At 38.0% G+C, this 22,565-nt stretch overlaps 1 protein-coding gene across 7 annotated transcripts in view; it reads left to right on the forward strand.

The window, feature by feature from the left end:
• GABPA (GA binding protein transcription factor subunit alpha) overlaps positions 1–22,326 on the forward strand; it is a 38,497-nt gene extending 16,171 nt beyond the window's left edge. For all 7 annotated transcript variants that reach the window (XM_065913455.1, XM_065913454.1, XM_065913460.1 and 4 more), the window contains 7 exons: positions 1,690–1,774; positions 3,917–4,162; positions 5,888–6,082; positions 9,609–9,662; positions 10,576–10,716; positions 14,178–14,370; positions 18,862–22,326. In XM_065913455.1, coding sequence (XP_065769527.1) covers positions 1,690–1,774; positions 3,917–4,162; positions 5,888–6,082; positions 9,609–9,662; positions 10,576–10,716; positions 14,178–14,370; positions 18,862–19,090 — 1,143 coding nt within the window. In that variant the 3' untranslated portion in view covers positions 19,091–22,326. The remainder of the gene's footprint in view (positions 1–1,689; positions 1,775–3,916; positions 4,163–5,887; positions 6,083–9,608; positions 9,663–10,575; positions 10,717–14,177; positions 14,371–18,861) is intronic.
• Positions 22,327–22,565: the final 239 nt, after the last annotated feature.

The raw sequence follows: 22,565 nt of genomic DNA on the forward strand, positions 1-22,565 counted from the left end.
CTGTAGCCATAACATAAGCTGCCACAATTCCAAGAATTGGCTTTAAGAAAATGGGAACAGACTGACCTGGAACTAAGATTAACTGTACTTAAAATAACCAGGATGACACTGGTCACACCACCAATGACCAATTTCAAGATGACTGTCAGAGCTGACTGTACTGTTTCTGCATGTAGCCCTCCTTCCATCTGTAAATGCTCTTGCCCACTGATGTCAGTGGAGGGGAGTCGGCCTTTGGATAGGACTCTGCTCCCCGCCAATAGCCAGCATCCCAAATAAAGCAAACTTTCCTTACCACCAATAAATAAATGAAAATTGGTTGAATAAATGGGAATATGCATAATTTATAGTATTGTAGAATTCAGAACTAGCTTTGAATCTAGGGCATTTTTCATTTCTTCCTGTCTCCCGTCCTCTCTTCAAAAAGAATATGAGGATAGCAACTTCTGTTTTCCATGTCATTTAAAACAAATATATAGTTGGAGTCAGAAGGCTTGCCACTTGTGTAATACAAATACGAATGCTTTTATATTTTCAGATGAGTGCTGACTTTAAAGCTGATGAACAGCACTTGCGTTGCGCTTCTCTGAGGAATGTGACCCAAGATCAAATACCGCGCTTGAGTTCTGTCCTTGTGCCAGCTCTTACTGAGTGAGCCAGCGCACTCAGTACCTGAGGACCCTGTTTCAGAGCTGCACAGGCTTTAGCTTCTAGTAGATAATGCCATTGCCAGTGTCTACTAGAGAGGGCAGAAATCTCAGTGTTAGGAGAATTTTTAGCAAAATGCCATATGGAGTCTGTTGTATCAAGGAGTGAAGCTGCCCTGTTTGACCTGTCTGTCTGCAGAGTTACACAGTTTGCCTTGTCTCTATTTAAGTTAGATGCAGTCACTTAAGATTTTAGACTTTATGTGTATGGCATTTCTCATTTTAGAAAATACGTTTGTACCATGATTCCCATATTGGCTGAATTCTAGGAATAAGGGTGGGAGGACTTTGTATCTCCTGCTGTATGTATACACAGAAATATACCTTATTCAAAATAATTTAACAGAAACATGTTTTTAAACTTGATAAAATGTCCAGAAGTCAGAAGTTCTTTTTGCCGTTTGTGTGAAATGCACTCAAAAGCACTGATACTGAAAGATACCGAAAGGATATAGAACTATGACTAAAGATGTTCATAGCTAGGTCAGATAGTATGATTATAAGTCCTTTAACTTTGTTAACTTCATGATCAGAAATTAAATTAACCCTGATCTTACATGTGTATCCTTGGTTATGAAGAGATTTGGCAAGAAGTATATAAATAAATTGGTATAAATTGTCCCCACTAATAAAAAACCCTTGCTTATTCATGGCAGATAACTTGTATTATCTTCTACCAGAAATACTTTTGCAGAAATAACAATTGCCTTTTGGCATTATTTAAAATTCTAAACTAGACTCCAGAGCTAGAGAAAACCACTATTTAAAACAAGTCCTGTCTGTGTTGTCCTTAATTGCTACCACAGTAGTGAAATCCTTCTCAGTTTTGGCAGAGAATTAAATAATATGACAACTTGAATAATTAAATGTGTTCTTGTAATTTAATTAGTATACCTCTGTAATAAGTCCTCTTTGGCACATCCACTTATATTAAACCAGATGACTGAGCTAAAGTAATCTTAATCCTTTTACCCATGTTTAGCTGGATCCTGAACGAAGTTTATTTGACCAAGGAGTAAAGACAGATGGAACTGTACAGCTTAGTGTACAGGTAATTTCCTACCAAGGTAAGTTAATTTTAGTGTTGTCATTTAAAAATTTAACTCGTGTTTTTCTAATAGTTTTATAAGTTTTAGATGATTGTCTAAGTTAGTTAATGTGATGTTATAGTTAAATGTTTGTGCTTTTGATTTCATTGTTTTATCTGTCAGGACGAAGCAAATTGTCTAACACATTCTGCCTACTTTAATCAGGAAAGGATATATTATAGGATAGTAAATAACAGAATCCCAGGGAGGGCTGGAAGAACATGTGCTAGTTGACTTTATAAAAATGCCTCAGCCACACTGCAGAACTGAATTGCCAGGGAAGCTGCTGCTCTGCTGGGATCTGGAAAATGCCAGATCTGATAACCATCACTAATAGCATTGACTTGGAACTCTGCTCCCTTTTCAGTGATCTGCATTAGCCAACGGATTGCTTGTCCCCTCTTAACTCACTTCCAAGCAGGACGCTCCTGCCAGTAATTCTGGAACCTAAGTCATGTCTGTGTTCCTGCAAGGCAACCTAGTCTCTGCAGTGTAGCACGCAGAGAGGAGTTTGCACAGGCTGTGTGGGGTGACCCAGCCAGCTGCATCCACCGCAGGAGTTTACTGATCTTTGCAAATACACAAGTCAGGAAATTCGGAAACCATGTTTGGTAGATCGAATTTTAGTTTTTTAAATGGGCTTGTTGGGATTTCTAACCAGAGTTTTAGACTAATTTTAATCTCTGAACGTATTTGTTGTTGGTCAGCCGCTTAGTCATGGTTGACTCTGCAGCCCCGTGGACCGCGGTGTGCCAGGTTCCTCTGTCCTCCACTGTCTCCTGGAGTTTGCTCAGATTCATGTCCATTGAGTTAGTGATGCTGTGTAACCATTGCATCCTCTGCTGCCCCCTTCTCTTTTTGCCTTCTGTCTTTCCCAGTATCAGACTTTTCCAGTGAATCAGGTGGGACACCTTATATTGCTTACAATTATGTTTCACAAATCAAAGTTTTTTCCACATTATGAAAGTGGTAATTACCTACTTATGATCCTTAATTTCCCCAGAATTTTCCTATTGTTGGAAACAGGAAAGAAAAATCAGTCTTTGTTTTTTATCTTTAAAAGCTTAGTGACCTCTCAGTGCAAGTGTGTTTAAGAAGAGTTGACTTGATGAAATTTGATGGGGGATTAGCAAATAATTTTTAGGAAAATTTTTTTTCAAAAATTGCGATCTTTTTTTCTCATGAACATTTGAAAAAGCGACTTCTGTTTACACCACCTAATGAGTGAAAGCAGTATATTTTTCTGTAATACAGCTTTTGAGATTGAACTTCACAATAATGAAATTTTTATTTTTTCTTTCAAGTATACTTTGATTAAATTTTGATGTAGATTGTAACTAAATCAGTGAGCAAACGGTAGCCATTAAGTTGTATGATAGCTTCTTAGAACTGTCATTTTACCATAAGTAACTATGATTATTTCATAAAGGGCTAGTTTTAAAATATGTACTTTGTCTTCTAAAAAGACAAGGAGTCAGTAAATAATTTTAATTAGCTTAGAAAGACTTTTTAAACTTCTAAAGATGAGTAGATACTCAGTTATACTCTCCCTAGTGTAGTTTTAATTTCCTTTTACATGTTGGTTCTTTTTCTCTGTCTGTAGGTAAGGTGTGTGTGTCTGTATGCGTGGTGGTGGTGGTCTTAAATTATTTTAGATTTATGGAAAAATTGCAAGTGTAGTAAAAGAGTTCCTGGATATCCTTCACCCAGATTCTCCAAATGTTAACTCTTATTGTCACATTGCTTTATTCTGTCTCTTCCTCATCCCTACATTATTTTTTTGACTTGGTTAAGAGTAAGATGCAGACATAATTTTTTTCCTGTCTCTAAATACATTAGTGTGTGTGTTTTCCAAAACAAAGAATTCTTTTGCATGACCACAGTTATCAAAATCAGGAAATTAGTACTGATGCAATACTGTCCTATGATCTACCAAACTTCTGTTGAATTGTTGTTTTTGTCATTTAGTAGAAATCTGTTCAAGTTCGTTAGACATAATGCTAAAAATATTTAACACGGAGTTCTGCTCTATTTGAGAACATATAAACTAAACTAAATTTTGCTGTGTTAGTTTTGTGTTTTTGCTTAGATATACTTTTTTTTTTTTTAATCATTGTTAAGGAATTGAACCAAAGCTAAATATCCTGGAAATTGTTAAACCTGCGGAAACGGTTGAAGTAGTTATTGATCCAGATGCTCACCATGCGGAAGCAGAAGCACATCTTGTTGAGGAAGCTCAAGTGATAACTCTCGATGGGACAAAACACATTACAACCATTTCAGATGAAACGTCAGAACAAGTGACCAGATGGGCAGCTGCGCTGGAAGGTTACAGGAAAGAGCAAGAGCGTCTTGGGATACCCTATGGTAATAAAATAATGATTTTGTTAGGTAGAATAATATTTAGGCTTGACATAGAAGACAGTATGGTGAATAAGTTATCCATTTTAAATATAGAACTTTTAGGAAATAGATTTTCTGTGTATCTTTTTTTTTTGGACTGTTAATACATGATGGTGCTGGGAATACAATGATAAACATTTTTTTTTTAATCCTGCCCTTAGAGCATTCATAATTTAGTTAAAGAGAGAAATAATAAATGAAAAGAAGTAGTTTCCATAAAGGTGACATGTTTTTAAGTTGTCAATAACTAGTATAGAAGAAACATACTACTAGAATCTCAAAGGGATCATAGTGATCTGGGGGAATATTGGGAAAGAGTTTATTGTAGACAAGGAAACTTCTGGACATTCCAGACAGGGAGTATTTCTGCAAAGCTGAGAGGTGGGAGTGTGCTGAGTAGTGAGAAGATACAGTGGGTGAGGAATTATTCTGTAGCATTATAGAATTGATTTTGATTGATGCAGGTGACAGTTGAAAATGGATGTGGCAGTGGGATGTTACGTAAGTTGGAGCAGGTAGTTTCCATGTGTCTAGGTGATAACATTTAGGTTAGCCTAGATCAGGTGATTTCTGTGGGAGCAGAAGGAAGGAGAGGAATCAAAATAGTGATAGGACTGATCAGCTGGTTGATGGATTGCATGAGGATAGAGAGGGGAGAGTCGAATATTTATCTAACTTCTCAAGCTTGGGAGACTAGGCAATAATAATATTGATAAGAATTGGTTACAGCTTCATATTTCCTGAGCTAGGCACCATGGTAAATGCTGGGGTTTCAGTGGTACATAGGAAAGACAGTCCATGCCTTCTAAACCTTTGTGGGGAAGGTAGGGAAGTCTAGTATTAGAAAGATTTTTCAAGGGAAAGTGTTGATAGTGCTTGATTTTCAAGAGTACATATTCAATTGAGGGTCACCAGAAAGTAGTTTCATGGGCACAAGGTTTGGACTGGAGATAAAGATGTTATCTGGGACAAAGTCACATTGAGTTTGTATTAAAGTCATAAAAGTAGTTGTCATCTCTGGTGGAGAGAGAGAAAATGAATGATAACACAATGCTGAACCTTGTCAACATTTAGGGTTGAGTAACAGGAAGTTGGAGAGACATGAAATAGCTTACCAGATAGAAGAAAAATAAGAACTGTACATATATAGTGCCACTGAAATTGAGAAGGAGTTTTAGATGGTCACAAGTCCTGATGCTGCTGAGAAAGTCAAAGAATGCTGGCTGAGTAGTATCTACTAAATTTGGTCATCAGGGGCTCATTGGTGGATTTCAATACAAAATAACCATTGGAGATACAAAACTGAATTATAAGAAATAAACATTGCAAAAATGAAAAAAAAACTGAATATTAACTTGGAGAGGGGGCATTTCCCTATGTATTTTATTCTTCCATTTGGCTCACTGGAGAGCAGTTGTGCATTTTGGTTTTTCTTAATAAAATTCTAAACTAACTGATGTAGAAACAAGTGAACCCATCAAATTTTAGATTAAGGAGTCAAAAAGGAGCTAAGAAGAAAATGGAGTGTAAGCATCTTTTTATTTTATATAATGAGTTCACTTACTTGGGGGGATAAAAAAACCTGTCTGGATTTTATCTGTGTGTTTTTGTGTGTATGTTGACAAGTTAACTGTAAATTATGTAATATCTAAGATTCAACTAAGCTAATGGTAATATTTTTGTCTTTAGATCCCATACAATGGTCCACGGACCAAGTCCTGCATTGGGTGGTTTGGGTAATGAAGGAATTCAGCATGACTGATATAGACCTCACTACACTGAATATTTCTGGAAGAGAACTCTGTAGCCTCAGCCAAGAAGATTTTTTTCAGCGAGTTCCTCGGGGAGAAATTCTCTGGAGTCATCTGGAACTTCTTCGAAAATGTATAAAATTGAAACTATTATCTTATTTGCATTATAACTTAAGTTTAATTTTATTTCTTTATAACTTTGTTTTCGTCTTAATTGTTCATTGCTAACAGCAGTAATAATTAACACTTACTGTGTAAGGCTGTGATGTGGTGAGAACTTTATATGTATAATCTCATTTAATCTTGTACTAAAGCCAGAGGTCATTGCTTTTCTTATTTCTTCAGATAGAAATCTGAGGCTGAGAGAGCCCCCACAAGATTATAGAACTAGGTTGTGGCTGAACCAGGATCCAAACCCAGGCAGACTAACACTAGACGCCAAGTTCTATTCTGTCCAAGTAAGATTCTGTGCCTTGCAGTTAGCTCTGTTCATACATTCTAGTTGTTGACTTCTGGTTCATCAGTCAGTTCTTTCATTGATGCTCATCTTTTAGAATTTAGATGATTTGTTCACAGATGGCTTCTCTCTCATCCTGTTCATTATGGGGATTAAATCTTTTAAAATGTCTTTTAATTGAATGGGATTTTAAGGGAGAAAGGAGTAGAGTTAAGTATGCAACCCACCATCTTGAATTGGAAGCCACTGGTTACAGTGTTTCCATGTTGTTCAAAGAATGCTGGCTGAGTAGTAAGGCTTTCCTTCATTGTTTTATTGGCAGTCTCTCTCCTGTGTTGGTTGTCTTAAATACTAGGAGAAAAAGTATTGAAAAGGCTTAGTAGATTCATTACATTTACAAGGTTTATTTCTAGTTTCAGTTCCTATTAGATAAATAAGTTGAATGTTCTAGTTGAAATTTTATCCTTGGCATCACAGGATTTCTTCTCCATAGAGATTTTTAGATGAGTAAGGTAAATTCTGAAATATTTCAGGTTTTTAACTTGTTAGTCATGTTTACAGAAACATTTTCTTGTAGGAACTCTCAAGAATATAGAACAAGGACAGTGTTTAGACTGCAGTTTGGTTTTTCTCAAGTTCATGATTTTTGCTGTCTATCCCAGTGATCAGCACTTTGTTGTTTCTCTCTGGCTCTCCTAGGGCTTCTCAAGTGTTAAAGCTCACTCAGGCTTTTCCCAGGACAGGGGGCTGTGAGGAAATCTTATGTATCTTTCTATCTTCCTGCAATAGAATGGGTCTTCTACAGAAGAGCTCTGCTTTGGGATTAAACGTTTTGTTTACAAAACTAACAAAGCCCCATGGCCTACATGAATATCTTAAGGAATTCCTTGCTTATTTGGCCATGATTCTTTGCTCTGCCTAGCAAGGAAATCCCACTGGGTTTGGAAATCTAATTCTCAGAATCTGGGAATGGGTAGGGTGATGTGTAAGGCTATATCTGGTCAACTTTCTATAATGCACAAGCCTAACTTCTCAGAACAGACTCGTTGGGGCACAGTCTAGCTCTCTGGCCCCTCTCGTAGAGTGAAGTCTACAGCATATCCTTACTAACCTAGCATTTATGATCTGTTCCTCAGTGATTTATCAAGGAGAAACAGCACTGAACAGATAGACCTCCTTCTTTAAGTATTTGTGTTAGTTTGCCCACCTGAGCCACCAGCTTCCTGCAGTTTCCCTTCTAGTGAAACTTTATCCAAGCCCCACCGTACGTGGGGAGGATAATTGGGAAATGTTCCCGGAGTCCCAGCTCTCTGTGATCTTCTTGATGTGAATATGTCTTCTGTGGCCAGAGGCACAAAGCTCGGTTTGCTGCGTTTTCTTTGGGACAAAGAATTGCCTGTATTACCTTCAGTGTTCAGAGTTTTCATAAAATTGCTCCATACACCCTAGAGCTTTTCCCCTTAGGGCTCTGCTTCCTTTATGCAGGACCAGGGTTTGAGGACTAGAGAAGGAATGTAACGTTTAGAGTGTCTGTGTGGTCTTGGACCAGCCTTTCAAAAGCCCCCCTGTTTCTGTGTTGCGCCTTCTGTTAACATCTTAGAGTTCCCAGGAAACAAACCAAACTGCAGTCCAGAAGTCAGGGCTGAGCGGCTGGTCTTACAGGTTGGCACTGCCTGTGCCTCTGTGGTGGTGACTCTTTGCCTCCTTAAGCTAGGGCACTGTGTTCAGTCAGTCAAGAGTTGAACAGTTTCAGTAGCACTTTGCCCTTTCAAGGTACTTTTATAAAATTGGGGGGGGGGGGGGGAGTGTGGAATATACCACAAATATAAAGCATGAATTTTTCTTCAGGACAGTTGTCCTTGAGGAGAATGCTCAGAACTGTGAATCTGGATAAAAGAATAGTGTCTTCAACTTACTGAAAGTTAACTGTATTTCAGGCATTGTGCTTCTTAAAAATATTTTCCTTTAATCCTCACAACCACCTCATAAAGTGGTAAGTAGGCGATACCCACTTACCATTGTCATACAGCCAATAAGTTAGTGCTAAGACCAGAACCCAGATCTGAGGCTAGTCTCATGTAATTGTTTACATTCCCAAACTCGGGACCCCCAAAGAAAGCTCCCACCTGACAAGTAGGAGTCGGGTCTCTCTTCAGTTTCCCGGTCCTCTTCAGCTCTGTGTCTGGATTTGGAGCCTGGTGTGGTGTTCTCTGTAGAACTGTGTTAGGAGCCCAGGCCCCAGGACTCAGCTCGGTGCCCAGATGACTGCTGTGTACCACTTCAGTTGGAGAAGCATCCAAGTCTGTGATGGGCACTGAAAAGGCTGAAGGGGTATAGACTGGCAAGTGTGACTCTTATCTGAGAGGTGAAGAATAACATTTCAGTAGGAAATAGCAACGGATGAGTAATGAATGGTCCTCCTAACGGTTATATTAGGACCTTTTACACTGTAACTCACGGGGATTTTTGTTTGTTTTTGGGGTTTTTTTGGCTGCACTGCTCGGCTTGTGGGATCTTAGTTCCCCATCCTGAGATTGAACCTGGGCCCTTGTCAGTGAGGGAGTGAAGTCCTAACCACTGGATGACCGCCAGGGAGTTCCCTTCACTGTAACTCATTTGAGACCTGTATTTATAGATGTGTTAAATTACTTAGTTCATTTGTGACACAGACAACAGCTGTAATTCCACTGAAATGTTGGCTATCTTCAGAAGAAGTATTCTAAAGTTAAAGCAGTTTTTTTTGAATGGGTATTTGATCATGCATACACCAAATTAAGATTATCTCTCCAGTCATCTTGAAGGAGCCTTTTTTGATGAAGAAAATGTATCTAAATAATTTCACTGTGGTGATCTGATCTTGAATATTTCCTGTTTTATATAAAGCTTAGATAAATAGATTTATAATAGACATTTTCAAACCCTGGTTCTCTGAACAACTTTTCTGAACATTGAATTGGAGCTTTCTTTCTGTTGCTTCTCTTAAAAATTTAATCTATTCCCTGTAAAATGACTGTGAAGTATTTTTTAGGTTCTTAGGCCAATAAGTTTAAATTATTTGATGTTTTGCTTTTTTGTTTGCTTGGTTTTTGTTTAATCGTGGAGGGTGGGGGTTTTTTTGGTTTTCTGTTTTTTAATTTTACTGGATTGGAGTTTGCATTTGTGGTTTAAATGAAAACAAAAAATTTTTATGTGTGTTCTTCAGATGTATTGGCAAGCCAAGAACAACAGATGAATGAGATAGTTACAATTGATCAACGTGAGTATTCATGTGCCCATAATACAGGTCTGATTTATCAATAAGAAATGTTCCATTTAGTACTGCAAGGTAGTAAAAATGAAAAACTAATTTGTAAATTTTGTATGAAGTATTTTAGATATACAAAGACATAAATAAAGTATAGCCAACATCTGCATACATCATAAGAGATAAAACTTTATATGTTAAGTTTACCTGTTGTAGATCCCATTTTAAATGACTCCTGAACCTGAGGTTTCTTATTCTATGAATATTTAATATTTTTATGAACTTTTGTAACCATAAACACTTTAGGACATTATTTTATACATGTATAAACTTTTGGGTGAAGATGGTGATATACTGTGTCTATCCTTTTATAACTTGTTTTTTTGATTTACATTTTTGAGACCTATGTTGATATCTGTAGCTCGATTTTATTTTCACTTCTGTTTATCATTTTTAAAACTTTATGAGCATCATTGAATGAATATCTGTAAGAATGTGTGTGAGATTCTCTGGTTGTGATTTCATGGGATTCTACCCTTTTGTCTTTACTGGATATTACTAAAGTTTTTCTCAAAATGGTGGTATGTTTGTAGTCCTGTCAGCAGTGGAACATGAATTCTCATTTGTCCACATTCTCCAAAATTTGATAAACCATCTCTTATGAACAAATATTTTTAAAAATAGATTTTTTATAACTTTACTGTATATGCATCAATAAGTTTTTCTAAAATAAGGAAACCAACTATTATTCACTTAAGATTCATAGACAGTAATGCAGACATTATGCCTTATCCTCTGAACTTTTGTTGAGGCAATTAGAGAGGTATCAGTTAAACTAATTGCATTTTATTTTCTTTCAGTAGTTTTTTCCTCTATTTGTATGGGAAGGAGAAAAAAAAATTTTTCCCCTTGTCTTGCTTTGCAGCTGTGCAGATTATTCCGGCATCAGTGCAGTCTGCTACACCAACTGCCATTAAAGCTATAAATAGCAGTACAAAGGCAGCTAAAGTGCAGAGAGCTCCCAGGATTTCAGGGGAAGATAGGAGTTCGCCTGGAAACAGAACAGGTATTTTTGCATTATCATCTGACATTTATAAAATTTGTCAAATTTTGTATATTTTGTTTTATTTCACTGTATGAAAATGTGGATATGAATCTTTTCTCTTCTGGGACGCCTATGATTCGAATGTTGGGGCATTTAACATTGTCCCAGAGGTCTCTGAGGTTGTCCTCATTTCTTTTAATTCTTTTTTCTTTTTTCCTCTCTGCTTCATTTATTTCTGCCATTCTATCTTCTACCTCACTTATCCTATCTTCTGCCTCCGTTATTCTACTGTTGGTTCCCTCTAAAGTGTTTTTGATCTCATTTATTGCATTATTCATTATTGATTGACTCTTTTTTATTTCTTCTAGGTCCTTGTTAAACATTTCTTGCATCTTCTCAATCCTTGTCTCCAGGCTGTTTATCTGTAACTCCATTTTGTTTTCAAGATTTTGGATCATTTTTACTATCATTATTCTGAATTCTTTTTCAGGTAGACTCACTATATCCTCCTCTTTGGTTTGGTGGGCATTTATTATGTTCCTTTAACTGCTGAGTATTTCTCTGCCTTTTCATCTTGTTTAGATTGCTGTGTTTGGGGTGGCCTTTCTGTATTCTGGCAGTTTGTGGTTCCTCTTTATTGTGGAGGTTCCTTCCTGTGGGTGGGATTGGATGGGTGGCTTGTCAAGGTTTCCTGGTTAGGGAAGCTTGTGTCGGTGTTCTGGTGGGTGGAGCTGGATTTCTTCTCTCTGGAGTGCAGTGAAGTGTCCAGTAGTGAGTTTTGAGATGTCTGTGTGTTTGGTGTGACTTTAGGCAGCCCGTATATTAAAGCTTAGGGCTACATTCCTGCATCGCTGGAGAATTAGCGTGGTATGTCTTGCTCTGGAACTTGTTGGCCCTTGGGTGGTGCTTGGTTTCAGTGTAGGTATGGAGGCGTTTGATGAGCTCCTATCGATTAATGTTCCCTGGAGTCAGGAGTTCTCTGGTGTTCTCAGGTTTTGGACTTAAGCCTCCTGCCTCTGGCTTTCAGTCTTATTCTTACAGTAGCCTCAAGACTTCTCCATCCATACAGCACTGATGATAAAACATCTAGGTTAATGATGAGAAGTTTCTCCACAGTGAGGGACACCCAGAGAGATTCAGAGTTACATGGAGAAGAGAAGAGGGGGGAGGGAGATAGAGGTTGACCAGGAGGAGAAGAGGGGGAATCAAAAGGGGAGAGAGCAATCTAGCCAGTAATCAATTCCCTATGTGCTCTCCACAGTCTGGAACCCTCAGAGAGGTTCACGGAGTTACATAGAGAAGAGAAGACGGAGGAAGGAAATAGAGGTGACCAGGAGGAGAAAAGGGGGAATCAAAAGGAGAGAGACTGGTCCAGCCAGTAATCAGTTCCCTAAGTGTTCTCCACAGCCCAGAACACACAAAGAGATTCACAGAATTGGGTAGAGAAGAGAAGGGGGAGGGAGGAGATAGAGGTGACCTGGGGGAGAAAAAGAGGAGTCAAAAGGGGGAGAGAGTAATCAAGCCAGTAATCACACTCCTAAGTAAAAATGGGTACTGAAGATTGGATTCTTAAAGGTACCAAATTGATGACAAATAACAAAAAGCAAATATTAAAAATCTAGAGTAGAGGTATAGACTCTCAAAAATACAATATTAAAAAAGCAAAACAGAATCACAAAAATTATAAAAAAAATATATGAAGTTTGCTTTAAAAATAGGGGTTTTTTTTTGCAAGGTAATAGTAGGTTATAAAAATGAAAATTAAAGGAGTAATAGAGAACTTAAAAATTAAAAATTTTTAATTTAAAAAATGATAATAGTAAAAAGATATCTAGGAATTTCTCTGGAGCTGTTGCGGGCAGTGTGGGTCAGTTCAGTTTCAGCTTATACGTCTCAAGGTCTGTAGGCCCCTTCCAGTGTAGTCTGTGCTAACCACAGGGTTTTAATCTATTGCACCTGTCACTTGCAAAGCGGTTCCCTCTATTTTAGCTTCTCCTGTTGGTCTCTTCAGTGTCTAATTTCCGCCCTGACACGAGGGGGCGGAGATGGTCACTTACTTAGGCTCCCTTGGTGCTGTGGGGAGGGAGGGGCCCTGCACAGAAATCCCACTGGCCTGTGTGGACAGTGCGCGCAGTGTCTCGGCCACCCTGGGTTTGCCCCCGCTCGCGGGTGTGTGCTTTCCCCGGCTACACTGCTCAGGCCGCCGGCTGCTCTGCTGGGAACTGTGAGGCGGGCCCTGGGTTGCAGGGCGCTTCCCAGGTCTAGCCGCTCAGGGTCAGGGTCTCGGTACTCCACGAAGGCGCAGACTCGGTTGGTTCCCAGGTCCGAGCAGCCCAGGTGGCCAGGTGCTTGGCGAGCACGTTCTCCCCGGGTGGGAGCCGCGTCTTCTCGCCTCCCCGTCCCAGCCGCTCGGTTTCGCCGTCTCAGGTGTTCCGTGAGTCCCCTCTGGGCAGCTGATCTCTGGCTGCGACCCTCCCAGCGGATGTCTTGGTTAGCACTTGGGAAGCACAGCAGGAAGTCTTGGTTAGCACGTGGGAGCCTGCTCACAGTTTGGTAGAGGATGCCGTCTCTGGGGCCGAGATTGCCCCATTCCAGTTCTGGCTGCCGCCCGCCTGCCTCCCTGCCTCCAGCGGGGGATGGGCCGGTCCACTGCCGCTAGCTCTCCTCTGGTATTGCTCAGTCCTTTGTTCTGTGAGCGGGCGGCAGTGCCTTAGTTAGGGCTTAGTTAGGGCTTTTTGTGGGAAAGTTCTCTCTGTTTTTTTTTCCCCTCTCTCTCTCTGGCTGTCCCACAGTCTGGGTTGCTATCTCACGTTGGCTCCCTCAGATTGCACTCAGGACATTCAGACCCGGTCCTTACCCTAAGCAGCGCAGCCCACGCCTCCCTGTTCAGCCCCCGCTTGCTGGTGGCGGATGCCAGCGTCTGGGCTACTTTTCCACTGGGAATTGCCGTTAGGCACGTAATCTGTGGGGTTTATTTATTTATTTATTTATTTTTCCTCCCGGTTATGTCGCCCTTGAGATTCCCAAACTCCCCACCAACCCGCGGGTGAGAGGGTTTCCTGGTGTTTGGAAACTTCTCTTTTCAGACTCCCTTCTTGGGATGGGTCTCCGTCCCTAACTCTTTCGTCTCTCTTTTTATCTTTTATATTTTGTCCTGCCTCCTTTTGAAGACAATGGGCTGCCTTTCTGGGTGCCTGATGTCCTCTGCCAGCATTCAGAAGTTGTTTTGTGGCATTTTCTCAGCGTTCAAATGTTCTTTCGATGAATTTTGGGGGACAAAGTGGTCTCCCTGTCCTATTCATCCGCCATCTGAGGACCACCCCCTGGACTTTTTCTCTGAAAATACTTAGCTAGCATTTGTAAAAAGAAGTTTATGTTTTTTGTGTGGCTGACGTATGAACCAAAGGACCTGTTTGTTGTCTTTTGCCCTCTGAAAATCCATAGCATTGTGGTCAGTGCTTGTCATTCTTGTCAATTTCTAGGAAACAATGGCCAGATCCAACTGTGGCAGTTTTTGCTAGAACTTCTTACTGACAAGGATGCTCGAGACTGCATTTCTTGGGTTGGTGATGAAGGAGAATTTAAGCTAAATCAGCCCGAACTGGTTGCACAGAAATGGGGACAACGTAAAAACAAACCTACAATGAACTATGAGAAACTTAGTCGTGCATTAAGGTAAGCATTTTAAAACTTTCGATCAATAGTTTCTAAAAAATGGCTTATTTGTATAAACATTGTTATGTAATGATGTTAAAATACTTACGTTTTCTTTATATAAATAAAACTAAAAATGTTCACGTTTATGTTAAAAATTACTTCTTAAAAAGATTTTTAGTAGTAATTTGAGATATGTAGAATTTTTAAAAGATGATTCTAGATTATTTGTTTTTATCTGATTAGAAACATACACCACTCTGTTTAAAACCAGCATATTTAATCTTTGAGGTTTCTGTTTTTTTTTTTTAACAGAGATGCTGTCATTTGACGTAGGTGCATTGAGTGTCAATAAATGCTAGTAAATATGTAGATATTGTCAATTTTTATAATTAGATACAAAATGTTAACCCATCTCTCTGTTTTTCCTTCCCCCAGTCAGCCTAACTCTGAATATTCAAACTTTTCCATCAATTGAGTTGAAATAGAATAATTATACATAATTTCTCATAAATGATATGAAAGTTTTGATGTAATTACTGTCAGAATTTATGCTTACTGCAGTGATGGAAATTCAGTATGTGCACTTAAGTATCTGAGAAGTAGGACATGTAGGAATTATGTCTATTTTTTGGGAAGAGTGAATTTGATAAAGCAGTTTTGTGAATTTCACGCAGAATATGATTTACCTCTCATCATTAACACACGCAACCTTTCTGTCCCCTCATCCCAGTGTAATTATATAATTATGTGGAGTACGGGTAAAATCAGTATTCCTTGTTACAGGATCGTGGCATTCAAGTACTGTTTCCTATTTTATCATGATAATTTTTCTTTTCCACAATGACAGTTTGTTTGCCTTAGCATATATAAGTAACTAAAATACTTTATTTTCAGTGTACTTATTACTCACTGTCAAACACTTTGCCTAAAGATCCTTTCTGTGTAATCAGAATTAAAACTGTTACTTTTGACAGTTGATGTGACTGTGTACATGCAAGTCCCCTCAGAATTACAGATGTACTATTAGAATTAATAATTAAGATGTCTCTTGTCCACAGTTGGCCTAAGTTACAATGCAGTAGCTGCCTGAATAAGTGTTTTCATAGAACTTGACAAGTTGATTATAGAATTTATATATGACTGTAAAGAGGTGAGGGCAGGGAGGCCTGGTGTGCTGCAGTCCATGGGGTGGCAGAGTCTGACGCGACTGAGCGACTTTAACTGAACTGATAAAGTGTCACAGAATCAGGACACCTGAAGATTAACAGAGTGGGCAGACTTGCTCTACAGGATATAGAGACTCACTGTAATGGTAAGACAGTATGCCGTTTGCTTAGGGTAGACCAAAGACCCAAGATTAGAATTGGTGACCTGAATAGAACAAAAATATAGGAACATTTGATTTAAGGATGGCAGTAGGGATGGGACCTACATTTCAGTCAGTAGTGCTGGGACAGTTGACTATCCATATTGACCCCCTTCCTCATAGCATACTGAAAGTCAATTCTATGTAACTTGTAGCTCTAACTTGTAAAAGTAAAATAGGGAAGCATCTAGAAATGCTTTCTTGACTTTAGTAGATGAGAAGACATTAAATAAAACCAGAAGCACTAACCTAATGGAAAAGATCAATAAATGGGACTGCATTTAAATTAAGAACTTGTGGCCACTAGAAGCTATCAGGAGAGTGAAAGTCAAGCCACATATATCTGATGTAAGACTTACCTGGAATAATTAAAGAACTCTTACAGATCCATAGGAAATTAAGGAAAATTTAGAGATTAGCCAAATGGCCAATCAGTTTGCTGACAAAGGTCCATCTAGTCAAAGCTGTGGTTTTCCAGTAGTCTTGTATGGATGTGAGAATTGGACCATAAAGAAGGCTGAGCGCCAGAGGATTGATGTTTTTGAACTGTGGTGAGTCCCTTGGACTGCAAGGAGATCAAACCAGTCAATCCTAAAGGAAATCAATCAAAAATATTCATTGGAAGGACTGATGCTGAAGCTCCAATACTTTGGCCACCTGATGCGAAGAGCCAACTCATTGGGAAAGATCTTGATGCTGGGAAAGACTGAGGGTAGGAGGAGGAGGGGACAACCGAAGATGAGATAGTTAGATGGCGTCACAGACTCCATGGACATGAGTTTGGGCAAATTCCAGGGGATAGTGAGGGACAGGGAATCCTGGCATGCTGCAGTGCATGGAGTTGCGAAGAGTTGGACACAACTTGGGAACTGCACAACAACATGTCCGAGAGAGGCTAAAATGAAAATAATTGCGTGCGCCAAGTGTTGGTGAGGATATGTAGCAGTGGGAATGCTTCTACACTTTTGGTAGGAGTGTAAACTGTGACCAGTAACCTAGCAGTTTATCTTCTAAGGATTTACCAGACAAAAATGTACGTATATATTCATATGGATGCTTATGCAGCCTTGTTTATAACATCCCCAAATCAGAAGGGGCTTCCCCAGTGGCTCAGTGGTAAGGAATCTGCCTGCAGTGCAAGAGACACAGGTGTGATCCCTGGGGTGGGAAAATCCCCTCGTAGGAAATGGCAACCTGCTCCAGCATTCTTGCCTGGGAAATCCCATGGATCGAGTAACCTGGTGGGCTGTAGTCCATGGAGTTGCCAAGAGTCGGACACAACTGAGGTGACTGAGCATGCAAGCAGGCACAAAATCAGAAACCACCCAAATATCTTGCCGACAGTAGCGTGAATAAGTAAACTGTGATACACTGTACAGTACTGTGTGTCCATGAAAATGCACTGCTGTGGATGAACCTCAGACATGATGTTCGGTGATGACAATACAGACCCAAAAGAGTGTATACTGAATTTATATAGGAGCATGCAAATAACAGCAAAACTAAATTACAGCACTTACAGATACATGTTTGGAATACAAAAGCAGCAATGAAACTATTATCATGAACTAGGATTGTGTAACCTAGAGCAAGGGAGGGGTGATGATGGAGAGGGGCTGGGGGGTGCACCCAGTGTTCTGTGTCTGTACCGGAGTCATAGTTAACAGGTGGATGAATGTTCACTTTGTGATAAGTCACTGAGCTGTTCACTTAAATCAGAATGCCTACAGTATTTTAACTGGATGGCAAGCTGTTGGTAATTTGTGGGCTGAGATATAATTCTATATTAAGGTAGTTGACAAGAAACACAAGACTATACCCAATGTGTTCCATCTCTTACTGGGAAAGTGAACATAACCATTATACTTTAGCTGTTCTGTAATTAGGGAAAAATGACCATTTACTGCAGGTAGTTTTTTCGTTAATGGATTTTTGGTGACAGTTATTTTTATAATAAAGTCCTACTAAATGTGATAGTTTATACCACCCGCACTTTTGCATGTAGTTGTTTTGTAACAGCTCTTCATCAGATGAGTGCAAATGCACACAAATGGGCAGTGCAGTTTTAAGATGAAGTCTCCAAAGTCTGCCAGTCCAGAAGTTTTGACTTGCCTTTTTCCTGTTAATTGGAATTGGCAGTGCATATGTGTGTTTCTGTGTTAGTTGCTCAGTCTTGTCAGGCTCTCTGTCACCCCATGGACTGTGGCTCGCCAGGTAGTGCATAGGGGTAAAAAAGCCTTTTCCAAAGTTAAGTATAGTTCCAGTTCTGTTTTATATCCATAAACCAGGCTTCTAGAGTGATTTCCCCAAGTGTACCTGTGTAGCTTTAGAAACATTGTTTCTTTATGAAGTCCTCTTTTCTGTTTTTCTGGTCCTATTTTTTTTTTTTTAAACCCTTTTGCTTACAGTTTTGAGTCTCCCCTATTGGTTTGGAGAATTTCTCTGGAAGGAGAGCCTTTAATATATTAAAATGATAAAGATGAAGGCATAGATATGTAATAAAGCATTTTGTACGAGACAGAAAAATGGACATTCCAACAACCAGAGAATATGTATATTAAAATTTTTTATTCATACCATATGGGTTCTTAATTATCACCATAGCTTCTATTTTATAGTGGGCTATATGTGCCAGCCATTGTGTGCTAAGCACTTTACAGGGATAATCCTTTTAGCCTTCAATAATTCTATTGGGGTCCATACTTTTTTAAATCTCATTTTATAAATGAGGAATACAAGCTTAGAGCAAACAAATGTGCATTTCCTGTGGTCACAGGAAAGATGTGAGGTTTTGAATCTTGGCATTCTGATTCAGACTCCTTGTTCTTGGATTCTGTTACTGCTAAGGTTTTTTGGTTCTTCTTATAATGTTTATTTTTAAATTCAGTGTTTTAGCATGATTTTTGAGAATATGTTTTGAAGATTTAGTACATAAAATTTTAGAGTACTTAGCATTGAAATTTTAGTTAATATTTTAGTTTCTTTGGATAACAGCGTTAAATAGTTCTGTATAACCTCATTGTTGCTATTGTGATAGATATGATACTAGGCTTCTGTTAATGGAATAATCTGTGAGGTATTATAAGAAATCAAATTTTTAAAAGATTTTTATATGGTCGTAATGCAGTTTTCTGTTTTTAAAGGTATTATTACGATGGGGACATGATTTGTAAAGTTCAAGGCAAGAGATTTGTCTACAAGTTTGTCTGTGACTTGAAGACTCTTATCGGGTACAGCGCAGCGGAGCTGAACCGTTTGGTCACAGAGTGTGAACAAAAGAAACTTGCCAAGATGCAGCTGCATGGGATCGCCCAGCCCGTCACAGCAGTGGCCCTGGCCGCCGCGTCCCTGCAGGCGGAGAAGGATAACTGAGCCAGGGCCTCCGGGAGTCCACGGTCTTTCTTAAAATGTTGGAGCAAGTCTTGCTCTTCCCTTTATTACTGAGTTTGAATCTTCTTTTATTTCTAGACTGTACAATCTGATGCATGATTTTTTTTATAAATATTTCATACTCTTGTGAATTTGGATCTTTTTACTTTGAGCATATATTTTAGAATATGTGTATGTTAAACAATCACCACAATGTCTTTAGGCTGGTTCATTGTGGGATAGTTTATTAACAGTCAGAAAAGCTAAACTGGTCAGTATTAATGTCTAGCCCTACCAAAAATAGCCAGTAGCACCTGAGGATGAAAAATAAATGAAGAGTCTCCAGGAAACAGTCTGGCTTAACTATTAATATTTTTGAAAATATAACTTTCCCCTCTCTGCTGCTTTAGATGTTGCTTTACATAAAAACCAGAAAATGGAATTTTTCACAGCTGAAGCATGTATGCCTGTTTCATCTAATCAAGCAGAGCTAAAGTAGTCATATCCAATAAAATTATAATATTAATAAAATTACTAAGAGTATCACGTTATTAAAATAATTTATGTATTTGCAAGCAAAAGACAGTAAAAAAAGACTGGCAGAAGAGCAGTGCTGAAGAAAGAGATCCAGGTTTAAATCTGGCTTTACTCAAAAGCCAATTTTAAGGATTTACTGTATAGATTATTCATAATGTCAGGCCAAGAATTTAAATTATTATAAGAGAGACATTAAATCCTAATAAACCAACTATTACAAAAATTCTCAGATGATCTCTGTTTTTCCTGTCAGAGATTTAAAAATCTGAAAAAGTATACCTCAACCAGAAATAAAATTTTGGTTTAGTTTGGTTTCTTATGGCTCCTTTTTTAAAAAAATTAATTATCCTATAGTGCTGGTTTATTACACAAAACAGCTTTCATAGTCCTGTGTTTCTGATGAAGACTTTAAATCAGTCAGCAGTACTTGATCTTTCAAGACATGAGTGAATTACTTGCAAGTAGTTCTAAAAGGAAAATTTGACCTCCAATACAGGCAGTCTTCTCTTAAAATTTCCCATTTATTTTGTTTTTTCCTTTGACTATTATATATGCGAGTGTACAAATATCTGTATGCATGTCCAGTTGGCCGTCTTATACACACACACATATGTACACACATATAAACAAAGACATACTATTCAAAAGGTGATGTTTCAAAACTCGCTTAGAAATCCTTTAAAAATTAAATAATTCTTACATACATGAAACTCCTTACCTACTACAAGCCAACACTGAACAGAAATGGCTAGAAATGTCTTTTTTTCTTGCTTGCTTTGCTTGGTTTCCTTACTTTTTTCCTCTTTGTGTTTGTTTTAAAGCATTATGCACAAATCATGATATGAGATACTTTAATTCTCTTATAGCAGAAGACTAACTAACTAGGAGGAAAGGGCCACAGTAATGCGAGGAGGCATTATTGGCAGTTGCTGCCCCCAGTACTGAAGAGTGGTTTGGAAAGAACCATAGGAGGCAGGGATCTTAGGAAGAGAGAGGAGGGGGAGGTGTGTATGACCTCCTTTTCTGATAGCTTCAGATCATAATATTAAGTGTTATACTGCGGGACTACACCATGTTATGTCAGTTCACTTATATTATTGTATTCTGTCGAAGTCCTTTAAGAACAAGCAGTAGAAGGAATAAAATCTGTAATTTCCATTTTTGCCTTTTTATAAACAGACTAGACTGACAAACTATTAGTTCAGCTTGGATGCTGTGATTGCAAGAATATCTGAGTAGAATAGCAATATGATACAGAGATGTTCTAGTTCAGATAACGGGTAGCTGAGGTTTTTTCACCATCCTCTTATGGTCTGAGAAGTTGACAAGTCGGTTACAGTTTTAAAACAATAATGATAAAGTCTGCTCTTCTGTTATATTATCAAGAGCTTAAAATTATTGACTTTTGACTTAACATACTTTGAGGGAGACAATATGTTTTAGCCAAGATGACAGATTTCCGTTATATATATCTCAACTATATGTGTATGTATTTTAAGGCAAGGAATTCTCCTAGATCTCTAAAAATCAATTATTTCTATTTTATTTTTCCCCTGTGTTCCTCAGATACCTTAAAAAAAAAAATTTCTATTCATTTTCTTCCTTTTGCAGTTTTTCTTTTATTCCTTGTTATCATTTGAACATTCAGTTCTCAAACACGATCTGTTGCTGTTTCTTTTCTCTTCTTTGCCTCTCTCCATCACTTTATGCACCATAAGCAGTGAGACCGATTTCCCCAGTTGATTCAAGAAACTTCCGTTACTTTGTCTCAGCTTATAAACTATGTCCATTGTGCTTATTGAGGTTGCAGTTATCAGAAGCCAAGTAGTCTTTTCTTTTATTGAAAGATAACTTGTATTTTGAAAGAAAATATAATTTATGCTATTCATTCTTTGCTCTGATTTTATGAATAAATTTTCCATAGGAGAATTTATATCAGAGGAGAGAGAAAATTATTGGTCATTTCTATACCATATAAGTATAAAAACAATGAAACGTTCATTTTTGTTTTAAAACTTTTTCCATATGAGACTCTCATTGAGCCAATTTTCATACGTATCTTGCTAGCCTGAAGTTTAGGAAATTGTGTTGGCATCAGAAAATCAAACACATCAGGCAAAATTGCTCTGTGGTTGATTGACACATGAATTGACTCATCACATTTATTTTTGTGACAGTCCATGTCAGTTAATTGGGAAAGATTGTTTTTTTGCCCCTATCTGATAAATGGTGAAATTCAAGTATGATATTTCTTTAAAGGGTTGTGCCTCCAGATATTTTTGGTGAGGTCTGCTGTTTTTCATGTTCATCATTTTATGCTACTGCCTTTTAAAAAGAACTAATGTATCTTTGAAATAGCACAAAAATGTTTTAAATTTCATAATTTCAAAATAACCTGTGACTAACTTAATGTCTTCATAGCTAGAGGGTATAAAAATATTGATATTTCAATGATATTTCACTTGCTGCCAGAAAAAAAATATTCTCAATCTTTTGTAAGAGGGAGGAGGATTTTTGCATACATTTTTACTCTTTAAATAAAGACACTTATACTGTCATAATAACAATTATGTATTTCTTTGTGGTTTTTATTTTTTTTGTAATTTTACATAAGACAGTTATTTTCTATTTTTACTCAGATAAATATTTGTGCATAAAATGTAAAAATAGTAAAATGAGAAAAATAAAACTATTATACAGTATATTTCTGTGTTTTTTAGAAGTTTTTTCCCCAGCATACAGATAGTCTCAAATTCCTGGGATATTTGGTTAGATGAAAATGTGGCAGTTCACATCTGGTGTATTATACATGTGATTCCCATATACTTTATTTAAAAACTATTAATATCAATTTGGGAAGCACAGATTCCACTGAGCTAAAGTTAGGTGTTAGAGAGTTTTTAATTTTTTTAAGAAAATAAATGAAAACCCCATAAACAAA

The sequence above is a fragment of the Muntiacus reevesi genome, chromosome 21 (genome assembly GCF_963930625.1).
Source record: "Muntiacus reevesi chromosome 21, mMunRee1.1, whole genome shotgun sequence".
In the NCBI taxonomy this organism is placed as follows: Eukaryota; Metazoa; Chordata; class Mammalia; order Artiodactyla; family Cervidae; genus Muntiacus; species Muntiacus reevesi.